This window comes from Rhinatrema bivittatum, chromosome 9 (genome assembly GCF_901001135.1).
Source record: "Rhinatrema bivittatum chromosome 9, aRhiBiv1.1, whole genome shotgun sequence".
Classification (NCBI taxonomy): domain Eukaryota; kingdom Metazoa; phylum Chordata; class Amphibia; order Gymnophiona; family Rhinatrematidae; genus Rhinatrema; species Rhinatrema bivittatum.
In genome coordinates, this window is record NC_042623.1 from 170,811,692 (window position 1) to 170,839,538 (window position 27,847).

The window sequence follows — 27,847 nt, forward strand, 5'->3', positions numbered from 1 at the left end:
CCCCGGCAGGGCTCAACGCCTCCATTGAATGGTACACACTTACATAAATTAGGGGAGGGCAGGGCGAGCCGAGGCTCGAACAGGTAGGAGGAGTCTCATTACATCAATTTTTCCATTTAAATTGAGGGTTCCGGTAAGGTACCGGAAATGATTTTGAAAACGCCAAAGCGCCATTTTTGAAAATGTTCGACAAACTTGTAAGTACTTTCTTGTCATACGGCTAGTTCTGATGTAACTATAGTCCACCGTAATTGTTGTTTAAGATGCTCGAATCACCAGTAATTTTAGCATGAATTTCTGTCCCGACGCAGAACTATTACCCTTGAAGAAGGACTGGCAGATGGTGATAGCAGTCCGAAACACGGCTCCGTGTCGGGTCATCAGCACTGTGAATATCGTTATGACTTTTGACTGAAACACTGAAGCACCTTAAGATAAGTTGGAATGTTTCAAGTGATGGATTCTTTATAAGGAATATATACAAAGGATAATTTTTGAAGGCAGAAAGAGCCAATGACTTTATAATTTTAATAGCATTAAAAAATTTTCTAAAAAAATGTTTCTACAACAATGACCTATGATTACACATAAGGCAGAGTTTAATAGGCGAAAGTGGTTTGGGTAACGTTCTCTCTACCTAGCTTGATGGACACTCTACCTGGGCAACAACATGCTAGGTGGAGAGAATGTTGGCCAAATCTCCTCTTGGAGTGAGCGTCCTCACTCCGACGGCCAGCAAATCTGCACTAGAGACCACTGTTCTGTCCGTAGGTCTCATGTGGAATGCGAAAGTGGCCCCCAACCCCCGACGCTCATACCTAATCCCCACCCCGAGTTAGTAGGTGGCCCTCCCATAGGGATTCAAATACCTGTCTAGGGCATAGGCACTATAGTAAGGCTCTCTCTCTCTCTCTTAGGCCCAAAGTCTGGTAGACAAAATAATCGCGGCTCTAAAAACAGCAATAAAATCCATAAAGGTAAGGTTTTAAAATTTACTTGGCATGCATTCAAGCAGCAATCTGGACTCCTTCCTAAACGCAAGCATGAATGCGTTAGATAGCGTAGCCTTTAAGAAATCTCAAAACCGCGCCAAAATCATTGTGAGTCAGCGATGGGGATGTGGTGAAGCCAGTACCCATATGTGACAGCTCTAACTACGGGCTGCTATTCAAAACCAAGATTACTCTTAACAATGATATAAAATAAATTAAATGAAGTAAAACTATGATAAAGTGTATACTTAGGGTGAATAATAAAAACAAAAAACGCTGTGGATCTGTATTTAATTGCACAAAACCGCACCGAAAACATTATAAGTAAGTAAAGGGGATGTGACTAGCTAATGCCCGTAATTAAATACAGATCCATAGCTCTAACTACGCAGCCCGTAGTTAGAGCTGTCACATATGGGTACTGGCTTCACCACGCCCCCTTCGCTGACTCACAATGATTTTGGCGCGGTTTTGGGCGTTCTTAAAGGCTACACTATCTATCGCATTCATCTTTGCGTTTAGGAAGGAGTCCCGATTGCTGCTTGAATGCATGGCAAGTAAGTTTTAAAACCTTATCTTTATGGATTTTATCGCTGTTTTTAGAGCCGCGATTATTTTGTCTACCAGACTTTGAGCCATGTCTTTAATTAAATCAGTCATGGATGTAGTTAAATTATAGACAAAAGATTTTTTTATATAGTACACCCCGATGAATTGTGTCTTCATGCTCCTTTGTAGGTCTTTAGATTTTTTTGAGCTTAGGCAGGTAGGCAGTTTTTATACCACTTAGAGAGTGCATCTCTAATGTTCATCAAACTCCCGATTAGAAGTGAATCAGACATATTGGCAAAGGGAATATTGCGCTGTCATTATTTTTTTATTGCTTTTACACTCACTTTTGTAGAGAGTGCGCTTGCAATAGTCATTGTCCCCAACTTTTGGTGTTTATTTATTTATTTTTTGTTATTTGTTTTTGCACAATTTACAGACTCCTTGATTAAAATTTATATGGTTTGGGACTAAAATCATATATGTTCAAGAGTTATCACATACAGGTAAAATCATACATTTTTTTGCACTCACTGTTTTGGTCTGATTGTCGAGTTTTGTTCAGTTTGTTGTAAGCAGGTAGGCAGGCAGGTAGACTGGTAGGCAGGCAGACTGGCAGGCAAGCAACCTTCTTGGTAACTGTGTTGCAAGGCAAGGAAACCTAGGAGACGCCGGGTTTAAATCCCCCCAGCATCTGATGTCACAGAAGGGGGTGACGTCATAGAAGGAGGCGTGTCACAACACAGTTTTCAATTTATGTTTCAATTTTCATGTTTTATTTTATATGTTCCAATCTATGTTACCATTTTATTTGAATATTATTTTATGATTTATTTTTGTATGTCCTGTATATTTGTGTATTGTAGCCCCTGAGGCAGCCCCATTGTGTGGGTGAAACTCGGCCTGAGTCGGGCTTTTATTTGGATGAACGAGGCTCCTTAATAAAGATTCTAAACGGACATTATTTGGCATCTAATCCATTTTGTTGCCCATACTTAATAGACAATGCAACTTTATTGAAATAAACAGATAAGATGAACTCAAAACACGTAAAGTTCTAAATGAGTGAATACCAAACCACTTCAAGATTTAGTCCATCAGCACATATTGCGCTCAAAGTGTATATCTAGAATTGCTCCCCTATTACCTCCCCTGGCTGGTGGGAAACCAGTTCATTGACTAGCCAATGTAACTGTGAAAAATCATGGGAATTGTCCAGACAATGTCAGGCTATTGGAGCAACTGACTTTCGAGTAACCAAACAACTGCTATGTTCATTTAGTCATGTTTTAACTGATCTCTTTGTTCATCCTATAACCATTAAAGAACATGGACAAATGAGTGCATTATATTGGGCATTGGTGATCAAAGAGTAGCTGCTGAAGCTATTAGCAATGCCAGAAACTCTAAATATGAAGGTCCTAAATAGTCAATCATTGAATTCCTGAATTGAGTGTTTCAATGAAAATTGGACTAAGATTTTCAATTCCTTCCTAGGAAAAAATGGTATTTTTCCTAGTGTTACTCCACTGTGTCAGCCATTGCTCTTTCCCACAACTTTCTATGATCTCTTCGTGAAGTTAGATTTGTTTGCAGAGGTGAACTTTGATTTATCAATTGAAAATGCTGCTATTGAAGGTTCAAATTATTTTATCGGTGGGAACTCTTCATGTTGTAGAAGGTATACCGTTTTATAATACTCTTGGTTTTTGTAGGAGCTGATGATCACGTATAAGATTAATGTACTTATGCTCGGGCATTATCATCCTACGACAAACTTTCATGGTCTTAATATTCAATCCCAGTTTAAGGTTATATCCCAAAATATTTGCTTTCCCTGCCTGGGCAGGTTGGAGAATTGAGTCTTTGATTTTGGATTTATCTGTTGCTTTTCCATCCTGAAGACAAATCTTCATGAATTCTTTTTGCCTTGCTTGCAAGAGTTCCACTTCCTGCTTCATTTTCTCAAGCCCAATGGTTAACTGGATTCTGCTCCAGAAAGTCCTGTTGAAGTGCTGGTAGAGCTTCCAGTCCAAGGAGCACCACTGTTTTGCCCTCTCCTTGCTCTCTTGGGTCAGGTTCTGAATAGTGTCCTGGCTCCTGAAGTTCAGCTTAAAGTAGACCACATCTTCCAGCTCCCAGCACAGGGAGTTTTTCAAGAGGACCATGGACTCATCAAAGAATTCAGCGATGAGAATCAGCTGGAACCTCTGCTCAATCTCCTCTAGGACTGAATATACATAGTCCTCTCTGTCTTCTGCATTGTTATCATAACCAAAGTCATACCACATAGTATTCTTGATAAGCATTTGATAAGATTCATGTGGATTGTAATAACTGAGTGGAGCAGCCAGAAACTGATCCAGTGTCCTGGTCTTATTAAAGGATGGAAGAAATCTGAAATAAGCGTAGGAAGATTCTAGCACAGAAATAGGGTTCCGCAGGATAGAGAAATACAGGGTGTTGTTTGGCATTATCTTCTGTACCTGTTATATTACAAAGAAAAAAAGTACAAGGTAGCATCAGTCAATTGATTTCTGAAGGTATTTATATATTAGCAGAGATCATTGGATGATAGAAGGATTCCCTTAGGGAAGCTCCTTTTTAACTCTTGTGGATTTATCAAGTAAAGGAGATTGACCATAGGTCATACAAGAATACAAAGGGGCAGATTTTAAAAGGGTTATACATAGGCTCGGTGACGTGCGCATGTCCCGGGGCTTGAAAAAATGGGCGGGGAGTGGGAGGGGCAGGGGTGGGGTGGGACTGAGGCCTCCAGCACAGCGGTCGTGCCAGGGGCTTGCACGCTAATCTATATCCAATATCTGCTAATATATATCCAATATGCATGGCCGGCGCGCAATAAAGAAATAAAGGTGGGGGGGATTTAGGTAGGGCTGGGGGTGGGGCGGGTTAGATAGGGGAAGGGAGGGAAAGGTGGGGGGGGGGGGGGTGGAAGGAAAGTTCCCTTCGAGGCCGCTCTGATTTCGGAGCGGCCTTGGAGGGAACGGGGAAAGCCATCAGGACTCCCCTAGGGTTCGGTGTGCACAAGGTGCACAAGTGTGCACCCCCTTGCACGCACCGACCCCGGATTTTATAAAATCTGGCGAGGATTTGTGCGCTCCGGATTGCGCGCACAAATCTATGCCCATGCGAGGATTACAAAATCTGGCCCAAAGGATATTGTATTCTTAACTATTTTCTTACAGGCCATGTACACTTGCTTATTTATCTTGCTAATGGAAGTTCAATAAATAATGGCACTATATCATTTGCTATTTATTTATTTAGATTTTTATATACCGGTGTTCCATGTAATGATCACAATGGTTTACATATGTAACATTTATGATTATTAATCAAGAAATCTTGATGATTTATATAGGTAGTGTTCATAAGTAGAGCTTAACATATCTCAAATGAAATGAGATATGTTTTAAGATTCTTATGTTCTCTCATTCTTCCTCATGCTTCAATTAATATCTCTCATCTGTCTTGTTATTGTAGTTCTTGACATTCTGATGATATTAAGTTAGGATATATGCATTTTTGAATAGCAATGATTTTAGTTCACATTCTAATCTCTTTCTTTCTGATATCACATGTAACATCTCAGGTAAAGAATTCCAAAGCTTTGGCCCTGCTATTGAAAACACATTATCTCTTACTTGGGTCAGATGTGTACTCTGTATAGTAGGAACATTCAATAGACCTTTATTTTGAGATCTTAAGTTATTGAGATCTTAAGTAATTCAATGAACAGTTATGTTATTCTGTTCATTGTATTTTCCTCCTTTTCAGTTCAATGTAAGCCGGCATGATGTGCTTTACGAATGTCGGCAAAGAAAAGCATATATATAAATAAATAAATAAATAAATAAATAAGTGTTTGCAGAAGTGTGTATGGTTGTAATGTCATGCCAATCATAACAGTGTTACTAAACTTAATGATTTTAAATATATATTTTTTTAATATAATTCAAAACTTGCTATGTGAGGAGACTCATTTAGTTTCAAGTGACCTTCATATAGCGCCACTATTCACTTTATGGCTATCCGACAGTGAGGTTCCAATAATTAGAAAAGTAGTCCAAGTGCCTGTAACTAAAAACTCACCTGAGCTAAAAAATTGTAACTTATCCCTATCAATTAAAAGCAGAATAAAAATACAATCAAAAAACAAACTTTGAAATGTTTGTATGCTAATGCCAGAAGTCTAAGAAGTAAGATGGGAGAACTAGAATGTATAGCAGTAAATGATGACATAGACTTAATTGGCATCTCAGAGACATGGTGGAAAGAGGATAACCAATGGGGCAGTGCTATACCGGGGTACAAATTATATCGCAATGACAGAGAGGAGCAGTCGGGAGGAGGTGTGGCGCTTTATGTCCGGGATGGCATAGAGTCCAACAGGATAAACATCCTGCATGAGACTAAATACAAAATTGAATCTTTATGGGTAGAAATCCCTTGTGTATCAGGGAAGACTACAGTGATAGGGGTATACTACCGTCCACCTGGTCAAGATGGTGAGATGGACAGTGAAATGCTAAGAGAAATTAGGGAAGCTAACCAAATTGGTAGTGCAGTAATAATGGGAGACTTCAATTACCCCAATATAGACTGGGTAAATGTATCATCGGGTCACGCTAGAGAGATAACGTTCCTGGATGGAATAAATGATAGCTTTATGGAGCAATTGGTTCAGGAACCGACGAGAGAGGGAGCAATTTTAGATCTAATTCTCAGTGGAGCACAGGACTTGGTGAGAGAGGTAACGGTGGTGGGGCCACTTGGCAATAGTGATCATAATATGATCAAATTTGATTTAATGACTGGAAAAGGAACAGTGTGCAAATCCAAGGCTCTCGTGCTAAACTTTCAAAAGGGAAACTTTGATAAAATGAGAAAAATTGTTAGAAAAAAAACTGAAAGGAGCAGCTACAAAAGTAAAAAATGTCCAAGAGGCGTGGTCATTGTTAAAAAATACCATTCTAGAAGCACAGTCCAGATGTATTCCACACATTAAGAAAGGTGGAAAGAAGGCAAAACGATTACCGGCATGGTTAAAAGGGGAGGTGAAAGAAGCTATTTTAGCCAAAAGATCTTCATTCAAAAATTGGAAGAAGGATCCAACAGAAGAAAATAGGATAAAGCATAAACATTGGCAAGTTAAATGTAAGACATTGATAAGACAGGCTAAGAGAGAATTTGAAAAGAAGTTGGCTGTAGAGGCAAAAACTCACAGTAAAAACTTTTTTAAATATATCCGAAGCAGAAAGCCTGTGAGGGAGTCAGTTGGACCGTTAGATGATCGAGGGGTTAAAGGGGCACTTAGAGAAGATAAGGCCATCGCGGAAAGATTAAATGATTTCTTTGCTTCGGTGTTTACTGACGAGGATGTTGGGGAGGTACCCGTAATGGAGAAGGTTTTCATGGGTAATGATTCAGATGGACTGAATCAAATCACGGTGAACCTAGAAGATGTGGTAGGCCTGATTGACAAACTGAAGAGTAGTAAATCACCTGGACCGGATGGTATACACCCCAGAGTTCTGAAGGAACTAAAAAATGAAATTTCAGACCTATTAGTAAAAATTTGTAACTTATCATTAAAGTCATCCATTGTACCTGAAGACTGGAGGATAGCAAATGTAACCCCAATATTTAAAAAGGGCTCCAGGGGCGATCCGGGAAACTACAGACCGGTTAGCCTGACTTCAGTGCCAGGAAAAATAGTGGAAAGTGTTATAAACATCAAAATCACAGAACATATAGAAAGACATGGTTTAATGGAACAAAGTCAGCATGGCTTTACCCAGGGCAAGTCTTGCCTCACAAATCTGCTTCACTTTTTTGAAGGAGTTAATAAACATGTGGATAAAGGTGAACCGGTAGATATAGTATACTTGGATTTTCAGAAGGCGTTTGACAAAGTTCCTCATGAGAGGCTTCTAGGAAAAGTAAAAAGTCATGGGATAGGTGGCGATGTCCTTTCGTGGATTGCAAACTGGCTAAAAGACAGGAAACAGAGAGTAGGATTAAATGGGCAATTTTCTCAGTGGAAGGGAGTGGACAGTGGAGTACCTCAGGGTTCTGTGTTGGGACCCTTACTGTTCAATATATTTATAAATGATCTGGAAAGAAATACGACGAGTGAGATAATCAAATTTGCAGATGACACAAAATTGTGCAGAGTAGTTAAATCACAAGCAGATTGTGATAAATTGCAGGAAGACCTTGTGAGACTGGAAAATTGGGCATCCAAATGGCAGATGAAATTTAATGTGGATAAGTGCAAGGTGATGCATATAGGGAAAAATAACCCATGCTATAATTACACGATGTTGGGTTCCATATTAGGTGCTACAACCCAAGAAAGAGATCTAGGTGTCATAGTGGATAACACATTGAAATCGTCGGTTCAGTGTGCTGCGGCAGTCAAAAAAGCAAACAGAATGTTGGGAATTATTAGAAAAGGAATGATGAATAAAACGGAAAATGTCATAATGCCTCTGTATCACTCCATGGTGAGACCGCACCTTGAATACTGTGTACAATTCTGGTCGCCGCATCTCAAAAAAGATATAATTGCGATGGAGAAGGTACAGAGAAGGGCTACCAAAATGATAAGGGGAATGGAACAACTCCCCTATGAGGAAAGACTAAAGAGGTTAGGACTTTTCAGCTTGGAGAAGAGACGGCTGAGGGGGGATATGATAGAGGTGTTTAAAATCATGAGAGGTCTAGAACGGGTAGATGTGAATCGGTTATTTACTCTTTCGGATAGTAGAAGGACTAGGGGACACTCCATGAAGTTAGCATGGGGCACATTTAAAACTAATCGGAGAAAGTTCTTTTTTACTCAACGCACAATTAAACTCTGGAATTTGTTGCCAGAGAATGTGGTTCATGCAGTTAGTATAGCTGTGTTTAAAAAAGGATTGGATAAGTTCTTGGAGGAGAAGTCCATTACCTGCTATTAAGTTCACTTAGAGAATAGCCACTGCCATTAGCAATGGTTACATGGAATAGACTTAGTTTTTGGGTACTTGCCAGGTTCTTATGGCCTGGATTGGCCACTGTTGGAAACAGGATGCTGGGCTTGATGGACCCTTGGTCTGACCCAGTATGGCATTTTCTTATGTTCTTATGTTCTTATGTTCTCATGATACACCCTGTGAGCATTAGGGCTTTGTAATCATTAGGTCACTTGATACAACTTTTTATGATTCTTCCATATGAAGCTATTAGGTGTCAGTCCCACTTATCTGGATGAAGTCCACTGGTATTTAATGATCAAGCCAATGATTTTAAATATTAACATTAATACTTTGAAATAGATTCATGATTGTACAGGCAGCCAGTGCAGCAAGATCAGTGATGGTGTAATATGATCAAATTTCCAAGTTCCTAATAAAAGTCTAGCTGAGGCATTTTGTAATAGTTGTAATAGTTTCAAGAGACATGCGGGAAGACCTAGTAATGGAGAGTTTCAGTAGTCTATATTTGAGAAATTAGTTTGCAATACAGTACGGAAGCTTTCGAAAGTTAATAAAGGTTTCAACCGGTGTAATATGATATGTAACTTGATGTAACCTGTACTCATTATTTTATTGATGTGCTTTTTCATTGTCAGGTTTTCATCCATCTAGATATCTAAATTCCGTACTTGGATTGTGGGAGTAATTTGAAAAGTACTCACATCTAGAACTGGAGGTTTAACTGTAGAAGGATTTCTACTTAGCCAAATGTCTTCAGTCTTTCTAGGATTTAATGTTACTTTAAGATTAGATAGTTCTTGCTTTATTGCTTTCATATAGGTCAATAGTGTTGATACTGTATTTTCCAATGACTTAGAGAATGGTATGTAAAATTGTAACAAAAAAATAAAGAACCCCAAATAGAACAGTCCTATCAAAAAATACAAAAATACAACAAAAGGACACTGTATATCATTTTCAGTGCTGTGACATAATGTGAATAATCAAATATTGATAGTAGTAAAACCGTATCAGCAAGCCTGACAACGGCAGTATATCAAACTGCCGTCCGGTCTAATCGTCACTTGTGGTGGTGTTCTTTTTAGGCAAGATGCATTGCTATAAAATTGATTTCAAATGACCATTCAAAAGGTGTATAAATAGTCCATCAGTTCCCGTAAGCATAAATGTATTGAGAGACCCGACAGCAGCCGGTGTTTCGCGACTAGACAGTCGCTTCTTCAGGAGTATGTTTTTTAGAACAGATGCTGCAATTCAAGCGAAAGAATGCTTAATAACAACCTTCAAAATTATTAAAGGATAATACTTAACTTTGAAGTCACAGCAAGACCAACCTTTATCCCGGACTTGAGCGTCTCAACTGTTTCCACTGTAAACGGGACAGAGGCCACCCTGAACCGGTTGGCCCTTTAAATAGCCCGCGTTTTTTGGGGCGTGATGACATGTGACTATTTATACACCTTTTGAATGGTCATTTGAAATCAGTATTTTAGCAATGCATCTTGCCTAAAAAGAACAACACCACAAGTGACGATTAGACCGGATGGCAGTTTGATATACTGCCATTGTCAGGCTTGCTGATGCGGTTTTACTACTATCAATATTTGATTATTCACATTATGTCAGAGCATTGAAAACGATATACAGTGTCCTTTTGTTGTTGGGTTTTTTTTATGTAAAATTGTAAGTCATTAGCACACAAGAAGAAAGAAATTCCTAAATCTACCAGTAATTTGCACAATGAGAGCATATAAATATTAGGGATGTGAATCGGGTGCCCAATTGTTCCCGCTTTTGGGTTCATCTGACTGCAGGAAAATCTAATTTTCCCGCAGATCCCTGATTTTCTTTTTAGGTGAAAAATCGTTTTTCGGGTTAGTGCGCGGTAACTCATGTTAGCGCGCACTAACAAAAATAGCAAAAAATAACAAAAATAATCATGAGTTCGCACACACTAACCCAAAAAATGATTTTTACAAAAATTCGGGGGGGAAAAGTGATCGTTTCTAGAGATGTGCATTCTTTTATTACAAACTAGCTGTACCCGGCCACGTGTTGCTGTGGCTCAGTCTGGTTAAATGGAAAAGAAAGGAAAGAGAAAGCGAACATTTCTAATATGTTTAATTTCACAATGCTTGTGGGTATACAATATTTTTTGTTGTTCCATTGTCTGTGCAGATATAGAGATTGTCTGGTTTGCCAACTCTAGAACACGCAACATATAATTGTCCATGTGAGAAGCAATCCGTGTCTAGATGTAAACCGCATAATTCTAGAAATGAAAAAGAATGAAAAAAGAAAAAAAAAAAACTATATTCACTAAATGAACGGTATGGTAAATGACACAGCTGAATTACAACGCAATGTCACACGAAATAATTAAATCAAAATGAAAATAAATCAAAATCTATGAAAATTCAATTTAACAATGCAATCGGAAACATTGAAATGGAATCGTAGAATATTTAGTACAAGCCGTTAAGCCCATTAAAATGGGCAATATTTTTGTCCCCTCTCCTCCTACATCTTTGCTCTGTTCCGCTCCTCCCCCCCCCCCCAGTACCACGAAGGGCCAGAGGCAGCAGCGGTGATAGGAGCTGCAGCAGTGGCCGAGGGGGATCTCGCGAGGCATAATGGTCCTGCCATCCCAACTCCCTCCCCCCTTCCCTGGTGGCGGAGGGACAGGCTCAGACCCCTTTCACTCTAGCCTTACAGGCCCCAACTCCTTTGCTCTCCCATTCCCCTCTACACTCAACCCCTTCCATTCTAACCTATAAGTGGAGAGCTGGGGGGGGGGGGTAGAGACTCTCTCTCTCATACAGCTTCCTACATAGGCTTCCTCTCTCTCTCTCATACACTCTCCCTCTGTCCCTCACACACGCACACCCAATCCCTCTCACACCTATACACAATCCCTCACGTAGTCTCCCTCTCTGGCACTCACACTCACCTTCAGCGCACATTAACACACTTCTCTCTCACACAGTTAAAACGGGCGATATTTTTGTCCCCTCTCCACCTAAGTCTTTGCTCTGCAAAGACTTAGGTGGAGCTTGCAAGAGCTTGCAAAGTTCCCATGCCTATTGCAAGAGCTTGCAAAGTTGCTTGCAAAGTTCCCATGCCTGTTGTGTCTGGGAGAGTGAGGAAAACACTCCGTTCCCCCCCCTTGCAAAGGGCAGGCACTGCAACAGATTTGGGACACGTTGCCTAGCTTACTTTACTCTTTCTAGGAGACCTGTGCCTTTAAGAAATCTGATCGGGGGCTTGAGAGGGAGGAGGGAGCAGGGCTCTGGCTTTCACTTTCGTCACGGTGCTTTGCTGGGAGTGGAGGTGGAGCGATACCCATGTAAAATCTTCCCATGGTGGCTGAGACCCACGGGCGGCTTGACAGCACTGCCTTCCCTCTCCTCCCCCCCCCCCCCCTGAAGTTGCGGGATATTTACTTGGCTTCTCCTTATCTGCGGGACTCAGGGGGCAGGGGAGGAGGGCGAGCTGTTCTCTGTTCAGCTCTTTGTGCTTTGGCTGCTGCAGTCTGCAGCTGCTTGTGATCTCTTCACAGCCGCTTTCTACTGCATTTGTTCTGCTCCGGCCATCCCAACTCCCTCCCCCCCTTCCCCGGCAGTGGACGGACTGGCTCGGCGACTCTTCTACCTTTTCCTCCTCCTGTGTGTAATTGTCCGGCAGTCCCTAGTCCCTCCCCCCTTCCCTAGTGGTGGAGGAACAGGCTGAGCCGTTTCTCGGCGCGGCAACTGGTCTGCCCTTTCCTCCTCCCCTCTCTGACACCCAGCACGTAGCGCAGAGCTCTATGTTCCGCACATACGCGGTAGAGCTGCTCTCTACTGCGCATTTACGGTCCGTCGGTCAGAGCCCATTTAAATTGTAGATGGCGTGTGTTGCTTTTATGTCCAACAGATGGCGCTTTTTTCCCAAAAAAGCATGTTTTTACCTGCCACAGGTGTGACATCTATATAATATAGTTATATTAAAACACGCGCGTGTTCGAATGCAACGATGTGTCAAAATTTCAAAGCAATCGGTGCATAACTTTCAGAGATTTAAGATTTTGAACAAACGAACATTTACATTTGTATTTATATAGATTAGGCAATTTCAACAAAATTGCCTAATTCGTCATGGTTTGGGGCACTCAAACCCCGAAACAGATTTTCCCCAAACTTTGGGGAAAATTCATTTTTTGGGTTAGTGCGACGAAAAGCCCTGGTGGTCCAGCGGGGTCCCGCAAGCGATGTCTCCCTCTTGGGCCGTCGGGCCTACCACGAATCAGTATTCAAAATGGCGCCGGTGCCCTTTACCCTTACTATGTCACAGGGGCTACCGGTGCCATTGGTCGGCCTCTGTCACATGGTAGGAGCAATGGATGGCTGGCGCCATCTTGTGCTCCTACCATGTGACAGGGGCCGACCAATGGCACTGGTAGCCCCTGTGACATAGTAAGGGCAAAGGCTATCGGCGCCATTTTGAATACTGGCAGCCAACGGCCCGAGTGCAGGATATGGCTCCAGGACCCACGCTGGACCACCAGGGACTTTTGGCAAGTGTTGGGGGGAATATTGAAGGGTTGGGGTAGTTTTTTTCTGACATTTTTTTTCCCCGATTCATTTTTTTTCCCGATTTGTTTTCTGACTCGTTTTCTCTGATTCATGCTGCCGAAAAACAACCTGCGGAAAAATGACATTTTTCAGCGAAGCGCCTGAACCGAAATCCGACCCGACACGGAAAAACTAAGCTCATCTCTAATTGTTTCTTTTTTTACCCACTATATTAACGAATTTAGAAATATCGTATGATATTTCAATTCGTTAGAAAAACGATTCACATCCCTAATAAATACTGAATAGTGTTGCAGAGAGGGCTGAACCTTGAAAGACACCTGTATCAATATGGAACTTATCATATATGTGATTGCCCAATTTGATTTGGAATGACCTGTTAGATAGGAAGGAACCCCATTTAAGATATATGCACATTATATTCCAGCCACTAGGAAAAAGTCTAACATGGAAGAGGGTGGGATGAATATTCTGATAACTGTGGATAGTTTGGGTCCTGTCAGCTTTTATTAAATCATCTCATGATGTGATCTTCTCTCGAGACATTCTATCAGTCTGCTTTAGTCTCAAATATAATAAGGAACTTGTGCTCAAACTTTATTCTAGGAATAGAGACATTCCTTTCTGAGTTTAACTTAGAATTTTTCCCACAGTAACCAGGGTCACCCAGTTTAAGAGGAAGACTTTTCTCCAACTAGAATAGAGGAGTTTGATCATCTATGCAACTTTCTTAAGTTTCCTTGTAAATGTTTGGTTCAGTATTAAGGGAATACATTATTTTATTTTGATCCTTCACAACTGGTTATTTTTCTTTCTGATAAAGTAGTTGGCAATTAACATTTCTATTATATCCCTTCAGTATATTAGTTGTATAATGAGCTATGAGGGTCTGGGGACCTTTTAATGGAATGTAGCTCAGCAACAACTAGTACTTTCTACTTCTTTTCCTTTTCATATTTTTTAAAATATTTCTTTTTTCTCCATCTATTGTAGACTGTTCATAACTATGGCGTGAATGTGATTCCAAATTTCTCTAATGATGATATGTTTTCTTTGATTATATATGTAATAATTTGTTTTTTTTTTTCAATTGAATGGTGATTGAAATGCAAATAAAAAACAAGAAACATGATTAGACTTTAGTTGTACAGACATTTATTGTTAATTTGTAATAGTGGGTTCAATTCACCCACATTAAGGATGCAGAAAACAGAGGGCAATTTTAATTGGTATTTAGCCAATAAAATATACTAACTGAAAATTGCTCTCCTCAAATGTGGCTAAAAATACACATAAGTTTCAAAGGGGATGATGTAATAAAATCCCTGCTGATTTTTCTGCATGGATTTTTTTTGGGCATGTACGGCAAAAACCAGTGGCAGCACGGGATGTATTAATTGCCATAATGCACGCAGTAACACATGCTAATAGCCCTATATAGTAAAACGTGCAGTATCCCGCATGGCCACCCCGTGTGAATGCTGTTATTGGTGAAGCTCCAGCTAGCCTCTGTCTCTTCCTGTGCTCTGCCTCCTGGTGGCAGGCACTCTCTGGGTCCGAAAAGAGGGCCATATCAATCCTGCACCAGGCCAAGGGTCCACCTCCAGTGCAACAGGTTGCCAAGACCATGGACTCGGCGGAGTCTCCTGCCTTGCAGGCCATCCCTGGTCTGGTCACTCATATCCGAGAACCACAACGGATCATGGAAGCATTGGAAAATATGCGTTCTCAATTGGAGGAATCTGCCATGTCCAACACAGGGGCTCTTGCCCTCACGGGCACCACTGGCCCTCCTAGCTCCACCCCGTTTCAATGGGGATTCTCGCCTCTGTTGAGGCTTCATAAATCAATGCTATATGTAGTTCTCACTGCAACCCTTGCTTTTTCCCGATGAAGTAACTAAGGTTACGTTCATCCTTTCGCGTCTGAGGGGAAGGCCCTGGCATGGGCTTCCCCAATCTGGGAGCGGTCTGACGCAATTCTTCACTAGCTCCCTCAGTTCATCTCTGTCTTCCGACGCACCTTCGAGGACCCAGGCCGACAGGCGGTCGCTGGCCACCTCCTACTCCACCTCCATCAAGGCTTGCATTTGCTCGCTGAATATACAGTGGAGTTTAGAACTCTAGCTACCGAGTTGGGTTGGCAAGAAGACTGCCTGCGGGCACTTTACCTCGAGGGACTGTCTCCTGCCCTTAAAGATGCACTTACTGCCCACGAGATCCCCGTATCTCTGGAAGACCTGATCTCCCTGGTTGGTAGCATCGACTACCACCTTCGACAATGGCATCAGGAGGTAAGGGTCCTTCGACCTCCTGCATTACATCCAACCCGTTCGGCGAGACCTCGGTTGAAGGACTTACTAGCGGTTCCTCAACCACCTGAGGAACCTATTCAGATTAACCACGGCCGCCTGACTCCAGAGGAACGTCTTCAACGTAGAAAAGCTGGTCTCTGCCTATATTGCGGCGGTTCTGGACACCTTCTTCAGACTTGCCCTGTGCGTCTGGGAAACTCCAAAGCCTGAGCCCGGCGGGGATCCCGACCTTGGGTCCTACAGTTTCCGGCCCTCAACTCTTGCTGCCAATCTCCCTCTTAGGGAGTCACGTTCGTTCACCACTACTGCCCTCGTGGACACCGGGGTGAGTGGAAATTTCTTTATGGAAGAAATCGGTAAGCTCCTTCAGATACCAGTCCAACCACTAGAGGTACCTCTGCGTATCACCTCAATTCAAGGGAGAACCTCTCCCTGATCATATCACTCACCGTACCATGGCCATTCGTCTCGCTGTTGGGACCCTCCATGACGAGGAAATATCCCTCCTGATCTTGAAACGATCTACACACCCCGTAGTCCTTGGACTTCCCTGGCTTCAGTTACATGAACCCCACTTCAGCTGGCAATCCCTGCAACTCACCCAGTGGGGCCCTCAATGTCAAACTCACTGTTTACGACAAGTGTCTCCATCTGTGACAGTTCTTAGCGCTACAACCCTTCCTGGGTTACCTGGCCCATACTCAGAATTTAAAGATGTTTTCTCTAAACAAAATGCCAATATCCTGCCTCCACTCTGGAAGTATAACTGCCCCATAGAACTCATACTTGGTACCTTGCCTCCAAAGGGCACTCCAAGAGACTCAAGCAATGTCGGCATACATCAAGGAAAACTTGCTAAAGGGTTAATAAGACCCTCTACTTCCCCAGCAGGTACTAGGTTCTTCTTTATAAAGAATGGCAGTCTAAGGACCGTACATAGACTACAGAGGCCTGAACTCTGTAACCCAGAAAGACCAGTACCCACTGCCACTTATCAGTGAACTGTTCGACAGCCTACACGGTGCACAAATCTTTACTAAACTAGATCTACGGGGGGCATATAACTTAGTACGGATTCAACTGGAAGACATCTGGAAGATCGCCTTCAACACAAGAGACTGTCACTACGAGTACGAAGTAATGCCCTTCCGGCTTTGCAATGCCCCTGCAATCTTCCAGCGGCTAATGAACGGGATTTTCCGGGACCTTTTGTACTCATTCATCGTAGTATATCTGGACGATATTTTAATCTTCTCAAAAGACCTAAAGTCTCATCATTCCCATGTTCAAACAGTCCTTAAATGCCTCAGAGACCATCATCTCTATGCTAAATTGGAGAAGTGCATTTTTGAGCAATCCAGTCTCCCATTCCTAGGCTACATCATCTCCAGCTGTGGATTCACCATGGATCCTGACAAACTCCAGGGTATTAGAGATTGCCCTCAACCAGTGGGTCTCTGAGCCCTACAAAGATTCCTTGGATTTACAAACTACTATCGAAACCTCATCGCTAATTACTCCACATTGACTGCTCCACTCACCGCTATGACAAGGAAGGGTTTGGAGCCTCAAGGCCCAATCAGCCTTCCACGCCTTGAAAGAGGTCTTCTATACCAGCCTGTGTCTGCGTCACCCGGATCCTAACCACCCCTTCGTAGTCAAAGTCGACACTTCCGCCATTGGAGTAGGAGCGGTCTTGAGTCAATACTCCACCAAGGGACCCTAGTTCCATGTTCGTTGTATTCACATAAAGTTTCCCCCACAGAGAAGAATTATACTATAGGGGACCGCAAACTCCTAGCAGTGAAACTTGCCCTCCAGGAATGGCATCCCTGGCTTGAAGGAGTGCAGCACAAATTCACAATATTTACTGACCATAAAAATCTGGAATACCTAAAGGAGGCCCAGTTACTTCCTCCATATTTATTTATTATTCTGCTTTCACACTTTTTTTTTCAGCATTTCAAAGTGTATTACAGTCAGGTACTTTAGGTATTTTCCTATCCCCAGAGGGCTTACAATCTAAGTTTATACCTGAGGCAATGGAGGATAAAATGACTTGCCCAAAGTCACAAGGAACTACAGCAGGACTTGAACCCTGGTCTCCTGTTTCTTAACCCACTGATCTAACCACTAGGCTACTCCTCCTCTTAACCCTACTCCTCCACTTAACCCAAGACAAGCCCACTGGCCCCTATTCTTTGAGCATTTCAACTTCGAGCTCTTCTATCGCCCAGCAACGAAAAACCTCCACGCGGATGTGCTTTCTCGCTCCATTGAGCCAGAAGTCACACCCGAGACCCCCAGACACATTATTGATCCAGCTTGCATATCAATTGCAGTCACCACTATGGTACCAGCCAGGAAGACGGTGGTCCCCTGCCATTTCCGTGAACGCGTGCTCCGTTGGGCCCATGATTTCAAGCTGGCTGGTCACCCCGGCCGAGTCTGGACTCTCAAAATGCTCTGAAGGCACTATTGGTGGCCCAGCATGATAAAGGACTCCAGAGACTACGTGGACTCCTGTCCAATTTACGCGCAGCAAAAACCTCTGACCGGTCGCCCATGGATTTCATCGTGGATCTGCCTCCTTCAAAAAGAAATACTGTAATTTGTGTCATCATTGACCGCTTCTCAAAAATGGCCCACTTTGTCCCTTTATCTGGACTCTTATCGGCCCTAGAGCTAGCTCAACTCTTTTTAACCCACGTATTTCATTTACATGGACTACCACAGGAAATCGTCTCCGATCGTGGCCCTCAATTTGCCGCTAAATATTGGAAGTCTCTCTGTAAAAAGTTCAATATTACACTAAACTTAACATCAGCCTACCATCTGCAAGCAAATGGCCAGGCTGAGAGGACTAATCACTCTTTGAAAACCTTCCTGCGATCATATGTCAACAACCAACAAGATAACAGGTCTGACCTCCTACTGTGGGCAGAACTATCCCATAACACCCATCTCGCCTCTGCTACAGAAGTTTCACCCTTTGCTGTGGTCTCTGGCTGCCAACCACATCTACCTCTGCCAGTTCCGCTCAGCGTACCCTCACCTGCAGCCCAGTCTATGGCACAGACCATACTCCAACTATGGAACCAAGTAAGGGAGCGGCTCTGACCGAGCCAAGCACTTCACGGACACCCACCGTCGGACTGCCCCTCTGTTCCTGCCTGGACAGAAAGTCTGGCTTAGTACCAAACACATCCAGCTACAACTATCCTCTCAGTGGCTAGCGCCTAAATTTATTGGTCCGTTTCCTGACCTTCGACGCATAGGAGCCGTCACCTACCATCTAAAGTTTCCAACTTCAATGGGAATTCACAACACGTTCCACATGTCGCTCCTTAAGCCCTTGGTTCTATCCTGGCCTTCCCGAAGGCCTCCTCCTCCTACGCAACACTCTGCAGAATCTGAAGATACCTTACAAGTCAAGGAAGTTCTGGATGTTCGTCGTCGTCGAGGTCACTGGGAGTACCTCCTGTCATGGGAGGGCTTCGGTCCGGAAGAAAATTCCTGGGAGCCCTCTCACCATATCTACAACAAAGACTTCCTTGCAGTCTTCCATTGAACCTTTCCAGACAAACACAGACCTAGAAGGGGGAGTACTGTTGTGCGTCCCGTCCACACTAGACCTGCACCCGGGCCTGCTCACCTTGCTCCTGTGCTAACGGGTCCTCTCACGCTGCTGCTGCCAGCACTGCCCGTCCGCAGCGTACTGCAGCGGCGTCTCCCAGGCCCTCCACATCATGCCTAGCTCCATGCCCAGGCTTCTCCTAGGCACACGTGCGCGGACCGCCCAACCCTTTAAAGGGCCAAGGGCGGGATCCAGCTCTGTGGCACAGCCGATGACGACACCTAGTTTCTGAATAAAAGCGAGGCCCTCGCCTTGGCAATTGGGTCGGCACTGTGGTATAGTAAGCTTGCCTAATCCTGTTCCAAGTGTTTCCTTGTTCCAACGTCTCCTTGTTCCAGCATTCCCTGTTCCAGCGTCTCTGTGTTCCTGAGTCTCCGTGTGTTTCTGTATCCTCAGGAAGTACCTCCTCGGACTGATCTCTGGTACTGACCTCTGCCTGCCTGACCATTCTCTTGTATGCTGCCTGGAACTGACCATTGCCTGCCTGACCATCCTCTTCCTCTGCTGCCTGGAACTGACCCTCGCTTGTTTGACTATGCTTGGACTGATCTTGTTATTGACCCCTGCTTCGGTTGACCATTCTGGACTGGCTCTGACCCTTGTGCTTCACTCAGACACTGTCTTCTGGCCTACTGTGATTACCAGACCAACCTGCTGGGAATCCACCCACAGCCTTCACCTAACTAGACCTGCAGAAACTGTTATGGTTGTGGACCCTTGGGCCGGTTGGGACAGAAGATGGTGCGCTGTGGAGGACCATGGCAAGCGTCCCAATCGGGAGGCGGCTCAGAGGACTCAGGGAAGGCTTTGGCACTGGGACAAGGTGGAGTCCTATGCGACCAAGGACTCGGCAAGGCTGAGAGGACGGACGACGTTGGGCCCCGGTAACTGAAGAGTCTTCACCCTGGAAGCCGGTACTCCCCCAGGAGAAGCCCGTAGGAGTCCAGCCGCTGGGACTTTTGGAGATTCACCCTGGAAGCCGGAACCCCCCCAGGAGGCGCCCGTAGGGGCCCGGCTGCTGGGACTTAGGCGAATCTTCTGGGCCAGCGAAGACCAGGAAGGAAGCCGAGTCCGGAAGCCGGGTGCCGGAGGAGGAACCAAGCCAGGGATGAGGCAGAAGACTGAGTCGTGGACGGAGCCAGGTCAGAGCCAGAGGTCAGAGCGAGCCAAACCAGGGACAGAAGCTGAAGGTGAAGTCGTGGACGAAGCTGGGTCAGAACCAGAGGTCAGAAACAGATACCAGAGCCAAGGGACGAAGACGGAAAATGAGTCAGGAGTCAAGCCGGGTTGAGAACAGAGAGCAATCCAGAAGAACGCAGCAACTAGCAATCAGGAAACCTGAGGAACCTTGTTGCAAGGCACTGGAGTGGTCTAGGTGCAGGGTACTTATACCCTGAGGGCGTCTGATGTCATCTACAGCCGGACTGACTGTTTTCCCGCGCTGGCCCCTTTAAGTGGAGCTCCTCCCCGCGTGCGCGCACACTCATCAGGGGGCAGGGCCAGCCGCACCGGACCGTCAGCGTCTCTCCCGAGGAGGGAGAGATGCGCTGGAGGGCCTGCAGGCCCGAGGAAGCCTCGAAACGGCCCGGGCCGCCCCCAAGGTAGGTGGAGGGACCAGGGCATGGCCCGGGACCACAACAGGAACTGCCTGTCATGTTCGGAGAACCTTCCTGAACTGTCTCCTTCCTGAGGTCTCCGGAGTTTCCAGTTCGGGTCTGGTCCAGTCTCTCTACAACAGCCACTCACCCTTGTTCGTGGTGGATATACCCCTTCGCTATCTCTCTGGGAGACCCTCTGAGGCCTATCTAATTCCAGGCGGTCCCGGTACCCAAGGGCTCAACCTGCGGAAACCCCGGACTTATTGGCAAAGCCCCAGCTAGCCTCTGTCTCCTCCTGTGCTCCACCTCCTGGTGGCAGGCGCTCTCTGGGTCCGACCATGTAGTGCCAACCTCTGGCTTTTCAATGTTGCCCCCTTCAGGGCTTACTGCAGCTTTTCCTCCTAGGGCACATTGCCAGAGCTTACTGAGTACCTGATCATTCTCTGTTGCAATCACCTTTATCTCTGCCACCATCTACACTCATCCATCTCTTTGCCTGGCCAGGGCACCTGAGAGCGAGCTTTCTGGCTTCCAAGCCTCGGTTTGCCTCTCAAGCACCCATATCTTCAGCTTCAGGTTCTCTCTTCCCTTTGGCTCTGGAGAGCTGGGAACTCTTGCCAGCCAGACGTACATGGTTTCATTCCTTCCCTGCAGAGTAGCTTGCTTGCTGGAAATGGGTCCCACCCAATTTACATTCACCGCACTCAGAGCCCACTCTGGCAGCTTTTCCAGGGCCACACCCTGTTCAGCATAGCCTTGCTGCACCAGTGTTCTTGCCTCTTTCTTTTCTCAAGGCAAAAAAAAAAATAGTTTAAAAAAGCCTGCATGACCAGCAATAACAAAATCACTTTTAATTCCCTATCTAACTCCAGTCGGCCTTCTCCCATTAGCCTGTATAAACCTACCACTTCCTGGCTGTCCCTGCAATCAGGCCCACTCACAGTTTCCTCTCTATCTGAAACTTTAAACTTTGGGTTTTTTTTTTCTTTAGTGCAGCTTCTGAGTCACACCCTTTCACACAAGCTACCGTGCTCTCTGCATCCCTGAGCTCTTTGTTTTAGAGCCACAGGCCTCCCTGTGTTCTGTACTTCATTTATATCCACAGGTCCTCTTCACAACTCTTTCTTTACTCCAAAAAAATACTTGGAGGCTGGTTTTCTTTTCTGTGCAAAGGTTTAGAAAAATGGTGTCATACATGGGATATGGTATGTGGGAACGAGTGGTGATTCCCACAGGCCTGGAGGCTGAAATTCAGTCTGATTCCATCCTTTCTTAAAACATAATCTTTATTCATAGCTTCAATCATATTCACAAGAATAGACTGCCTTTACCTTCAGATAGTGTACCCTCTTTACTCACAATTTATACTATTTTGTCTCAGCTCAGGGTTTAGACAATTTTACGTTACAGGAGCTGCCTTCCTTCCGGAGACCTGGGCCTGGTCTGACTATTCCCACCTGGATCTCAGCTCTTATTCCCCTGTCACTGGGTATGCCCTCTGAGCCCCACCTGCCCTGCAGGATCCCGCCCATAGAGCATACTCTCCTTAAGACACTTAAGGTGGACCAGGTGTCTAGCTTGGTCCTGCACAGGTAAATAGGGGAACACCAGGGGCACTGTCTCACAATCCTGTATACTCTTCTTATGTCCTCCAAATTTCTCCATATCTCCCAGCCCTGTTGGTGCACAAACACATACATCACCTAAGTGTTCTAACAAGCATTAGATATCCATTCTACAAACCTCACACATTCAAGCAAATCAATCATACTTGAAATCCTATTCAACAGATTCAATAATCTTCTCGACCGCAATGTGATTCAAAAGAAAGAAAAAAATCCCCATCAAATTAATATGACCAATCCTAAAGTAGTAAATTAGGGGATTATATAAAGGGTAACAGAACTTTATTAAGCAGAAAAGGGATTAAAGAAAAGAGGCACTCAAACAGGGTCTGTGTACATCAGAAACTACATCATCCCAACTGTGAAAGAAGGCCTCCAAGATTCTCAGTCTCAACTGATGGCATATTCAGATAAATCCCTTTTGGTGATCCAAAATAGAGAAGGAAACAGTGTATATCGCAGGTCTCTAGACAAGAAGATAAGTGTCCGATGAAAAGTGAAAACCATAGGAATACCTATAGAAAAGTCAGGAGAACATCCGGGAACTCACTTAAATTCTATCTCTTGGTACATCCATTCCTTATAAACGACTATACCTTAGACAGCACCCCAAAATATCGAGTTTAGTTAAGTAGGGTCACTCACATCCATGCAGGAAAATAGAGACTAAAACAAGTGTTCTATTTGTTCAGTTGGCCATTCATAGCCAAAAATTGTTTGCGTTGGACGACTATAGTCTTAGGTAGATTAGGGGAAATGAGAATATTTTTTCCTCATATTGTAACAGAGTTTTCAAGCGAGCCCTGTGAAGGATTTCTTCCACTTGTGGAAGAAATCCTTAGGAGTTTTATAACAAATCTTAGGAGTTTTATAACCAATGGGCAAGGATATTTTGAACCTGGCTAGATAGAAGATGGTGTTCTATGTACATGTTCAATTTCAAATGGCTGGATAAAACTTAAATCCAAAAGCTTTGGTAAAAACGACTGCAGGAACCCAATCGAGTCTGCCCCTTTGACCCTTGCTGGAATCCCAAAAATTCAGAGGTTGTTCCTTCTGGACTGACTATTCAAATCATCTAGGTCCTTTTCCAGCTAATCTACCTTCTTGGCCTGTCATTGTAACTCACCAATTTGCTCTGTGTTCACTATGATCCTGTCATCAGCAGTAGCACCCCTCTGTTTCAAATCTACCAACTCGGTCTTAAATTCCAACATCTCATATTTGATTTCCATCATTGTGAATTGTCTTTGATCAGGTCTTTCATTTGTTACAACTCAGTCATAATGGATTGCAATGTGATTTCATTTTCCCAAGTTGTTGCTATTTTAGAGGGAGATGGAGGATCGGGCTTCACCCTTTTTGTGCCGTATTGGAACTGTGCTAGCAGCTGAAATCAAGCAGTTTCTATGATGCCATAATCTCAAGGGATGTGAATCGTTTTTCAACGATTTAGATTATCGTCCCGATAAGGTTTAAATCATCATTAATCGGTAAAGAGTGCGATACAATAGAAATTCCCCCGATTTATCGTGAAAAATCGTATTTTTTGGTTAGTGCGCACTAACTCCCGTTAGTGCGCACTAACAGAAAATGATACAATTTGACACTTTTCAGGTCAGTTAAGGTCAGTTTAGGAATGAATATGTATTCCTATTGGCTGCCCTCTTATTTATTCATGTTACCAAGGTTCCCACTTACGTGATGGTTTAATATATGGGGGATGGAAAATGGAAATGGTTGGTAGCTTGACAAAAAAAGTAGTGTGATCAGTCAATGTAACTAGAACTTGTGCCCTATCCCCGATACCGGGAGTGTTGTGATCTTCCTGCATGCAGTGCCGTATTCCTGATACCGGGAGTGTTGTGATCTTCCTGCACGCAGTGCCCTATCCCTGATACCGGGGGTGTTGTGATTACCAATATGTTGCAAACGAATGCACACCCCTAATGGAGGGGCTATTTGTCTCTGTAAGTGAAGTGACACCAGAATGTGAATGTTTTTCCCATGGTAAGTTGTGAAGAAAACAAATTTAAGTTCAGCCCAGCCAGCCTTGCCACTGATTATTTTTACCTAGTGTAGTGTTAATCATTTAATTGACAAGTTTAGGAATATTGTGGGATTACTGTTTGTTGCAATCTGCAAAAATCACAGATTAGACATTCATCAGAGACTGTGGCATGAAAAGTCTAGGTTTATGTGTCTATATGTATATAGGGGTAGATTTTAAAAGCCCTGCGCGCAAAGCCCCGGGACGCACGTAAATCCCGGGGCTTCATAAAAGGGGCGGGAGGGGGCGTGTCTGGGAGCGTGTCGGCAGGTCAGGGGTGTGTCCGGGGGCGTGTCTGGGGTCAGGAGCGGTCCGGGGGTGTGGCGACAGTTCGGGGGCGGGCCGGGAGGATGTGCCAAGGCGGCGCGCGCAAGTTACGCCTGCCTCAAGCAGGCGTAACTTGCACAACAAAGGTAGGGGGGATTTAGGTAGGGCTGGGGGGTGGGTTAGATGGGGAAGGGAGGGGAAGCTGGGGGGACGCGGAAGGAAAGTTCCCTCCGAGGCCGCTCTGATTTCAGAGCGGCCTTGGAGGTAACTGAGGCAGGCTGCGCGGCTCGACGTGTGCAGGCTGCTGATTTTGCGCAGCCTTGCGCATGCCGACTCCGGATTTTATAAGATACGCGCGGCTACGCACGTATCTTATAAAATACGGCGTACTTTTGTTTGCACCGGATTGGGAATTTACCGTAGCGTATTTTGCCGATAAACATACCTTGTAAGTGACAGTTCAGTCTAACATGTCATACAGCAAAATACGCTACGGTAAATTCCCATTTTTTTGGTCCTTGTTTCTATAATAAATTGAAGTTATTTTTTTATTTTATTTTCAGTTACTGAAATTGTTCTCCCTCCCGACGCAGCCTGTTCAGTGAAACACGGGGTCCGTATCGGGGGACCTCATTGAGAACTGTACTTTGAAAGATGAGCAATGGAGTTGCCGATTTTGAAAAATTAAAAATATAGGGGTAGATTTTATAAAAAAGCGAGCGCGCGTACTTTTGTCCGCGCGTATCTGTTAAAATCCAGGGTCAGCGCGCGCAAGGCTGCCCAAAATCGGCAGCTGGCGTGCGCCGAGCAGCACAGCCGGCCTCCGTTCCCTCCGAGGCCGCTCCGAAATCGGAGCGGCCTCAGAGTGAACTTTCCTTCCACCCCCCGACCCTATCTAACCCCCCTACCTTTGTTGCACAAGTTACGCCTGCCCGAGGCATGGCCGGCGCACTATGATCCGGTCCAGGAGCTGGTCTGGAGGCCGCGGCCACGCCCCCAGAACGCACCCGAAGATGCGCTGGCCATGCCACGCCCCCGACATGCCCCGATGATGCGCCGGCCCCGACACGCCCCCCAGGAAAGCCCCGGGACTTACGCGCGTCCTGGGGCTTTGCGCCCACCGGCAGCCTATGCAAGATAGGCTTAGCGCACGCAGGGGGGGTTTGGGGTAGGTTTTCGGGGGTTACGCTTGTAACCTACACGCGTAACCCTTTGAAAATCTACCCCTCAACTATTGAACTTTATGAATTGATTTGGACCTTATTTAATTTCTTGCATCTCCTTGGATGTGTGGATATACTGTTTATATGCCATACTGTTTCTTCCAGGCAAGCCTATACCTCAAAGGAATATGAGGAGCTGAAAGCCAAGTATCAGCAGATCTGGAGGAAGAAGCCTGAGCTCATACACAGAGTTCGAGAAGAACTCCAGGCAGCTGAGGGTAAGTGTTCACAAGTTTATTGGGCCTGTATTTACCTATTTATAGCCACACTGAAGGAATATGGTTTAATTAAGATGTAGTTATGATGTAGTTGTCTAGTACCTACTACCTGTTGCCAGCAGAGATTTTTGCTAGCATACATAAACCATTCATTACCCTTTAATAATAAAACAACATATGTATATCTTTGTTTCAACTCTTTATTGAATAAAGTCAAATAAACAAATACCCATTGTACAGTTGATTCTTATACACAGTGAGTAAAAGTACAATGTTTATACATTTTCATTTTTCTCACCATACAATTATGTTTAAATTTGTTTATGAAACAACAATGTGATTATGTTTACTCTGGAGTACAAAACTTCTTATGCATTCCCATGGTAAACAGTTCACATCATAATACAGAAAACATTTTTACATTTTTCCCATCCCCCTTTTCCTTTTCCCTTCCCCTACCCCCCTCACAGATGAATATTGATGACAAGCAACCTTTATAATCCCACTGCTCCAAATGGTCAAAAGACTCAGACAATACAAAAACACCGAACTATTGCTCCCTGTAAAGTAAGTCAGTTCAGTCATTTAAAATCAAACTGCACACACAAGGGGGCAAAATCTGAATATATTTTTCTCAAATCACTAAAAACTTTTTCCAACGTTTGAAGGACAGATTAGAAGCCATGTTATCCATCTGCATCAGATTATGTAGCAAATTTCTCCAATGCCAGAAAGAAGGATTATCCTTTCCTCTCCAATACATAAGGATCAAATTCTTCCCCAGGGCACAAGCCTTTTTTTTTTTTTTTACGAACAAGCAATCTCCTATACACCTAAGGAACAATGAGGGGAAAACACTCAAAAAGCAATATAGCAGAGTTGCTTACCTGTAACAGGTGTTTTCCAAGGACAGCAGGATGTTAGTCCTCACACATGGGTGACATCATCAGATGGAGCCCTGATGTGGAAAACTTATATCAAAGTTTTTAGAACTTTGACTAGACACAATTAGCAAGCCCAGCATGCCTTATACCATCTATGTGGGCCCCCTCTCCAGTCTTGTATCACAGAATTATAATTAAAATAAAAAATAGGAGAAACTCAACTCCGTGGTGTGGCAGGCAGTTTCGTGAAGACTAACATCCTTCTGTCCTCGGAGAACACCTGTTACAGGCAAGCAACTCTGCTTTCTCTGAGGACAAGCAGGATGGTGGTAGTCCTCACACATGGGTGAATCCCTAACTACAGGCTGCTCCCCAACATATAAGGGGACCAACAGACACTGTGACCTAACTAAGTGCCAGTGGGTACAACAAACATGGTGCTGTTGTTAATAGAGGGAGGAGGCAGTCAAAACCCAAACTATGGGCCCTAGACAGGGACAGTTGAGTTCTACACCTCAAACAGGTTCCGAAGGACAGAGTGCCGAACCTGTTGGCCATCTCTATCCCGATAGTGAGATGTAAATGTGTGGAAAGAACTCCATGTCACAGCTTTCCAGATCTCCTCCTTGGGAACTGCTTGCAAGTGGACCTCTGACACTGCCATGGCTCTGACAGAATGAACCTTGACATGATCCCCAAGATGCAGTCCCACCTGGGCATAACAGAACGAGATGCAATCTGCTAGTCAATTGGATAGTGTCTGGCAACAGCAACACGCAACCTATTACTATCAAAAGAAAAAAAAAATTGGATGGACTGTCTATAGGCTTCCGTCTGCTCTAGTTAGAAGGCTAAGGCTCACTTGCAGTCCAAACTGTGCTGTGCTCATTCCCTTTGGTGCGAATGGGTTCT

The 27,847-nt window shown here is 44.3% G+C and overlaps 1 protein-coding gene across 3 annotated transcripts in view; it reads right to left on the reverse strand.

The window, feature by feature from the left end:
* Positions 1-2,530: 2,530 nt before the first annotated feature.
* The window catches only part of LOC115099245 (galactose-3-O-sulfotransferase 2-like), a 94,853-nt gene continuing 69,536 nt past the window's right edge, over positions 2,531-27,847 (reverse strand). For 2 of the 3 annotated variants that reach the window (XM_029616726.1, XM_029616725.1), the window contains exon 8: positions 26,236-27,647. In XM_029616726.1, the coding sequence (XP_029472586.1) occupies positions 27,444-27,647 (204 nt within the window). In that variant the 3' untranslated portion in view covers positions 26,236-27,443. Of the gene's footprint in view, positions 4,028-26,235; positions 27,648-27,847 lie in introns of those variants that run through there. The other variant, XM_029616724.1, reaches the window with a different exon arrangement.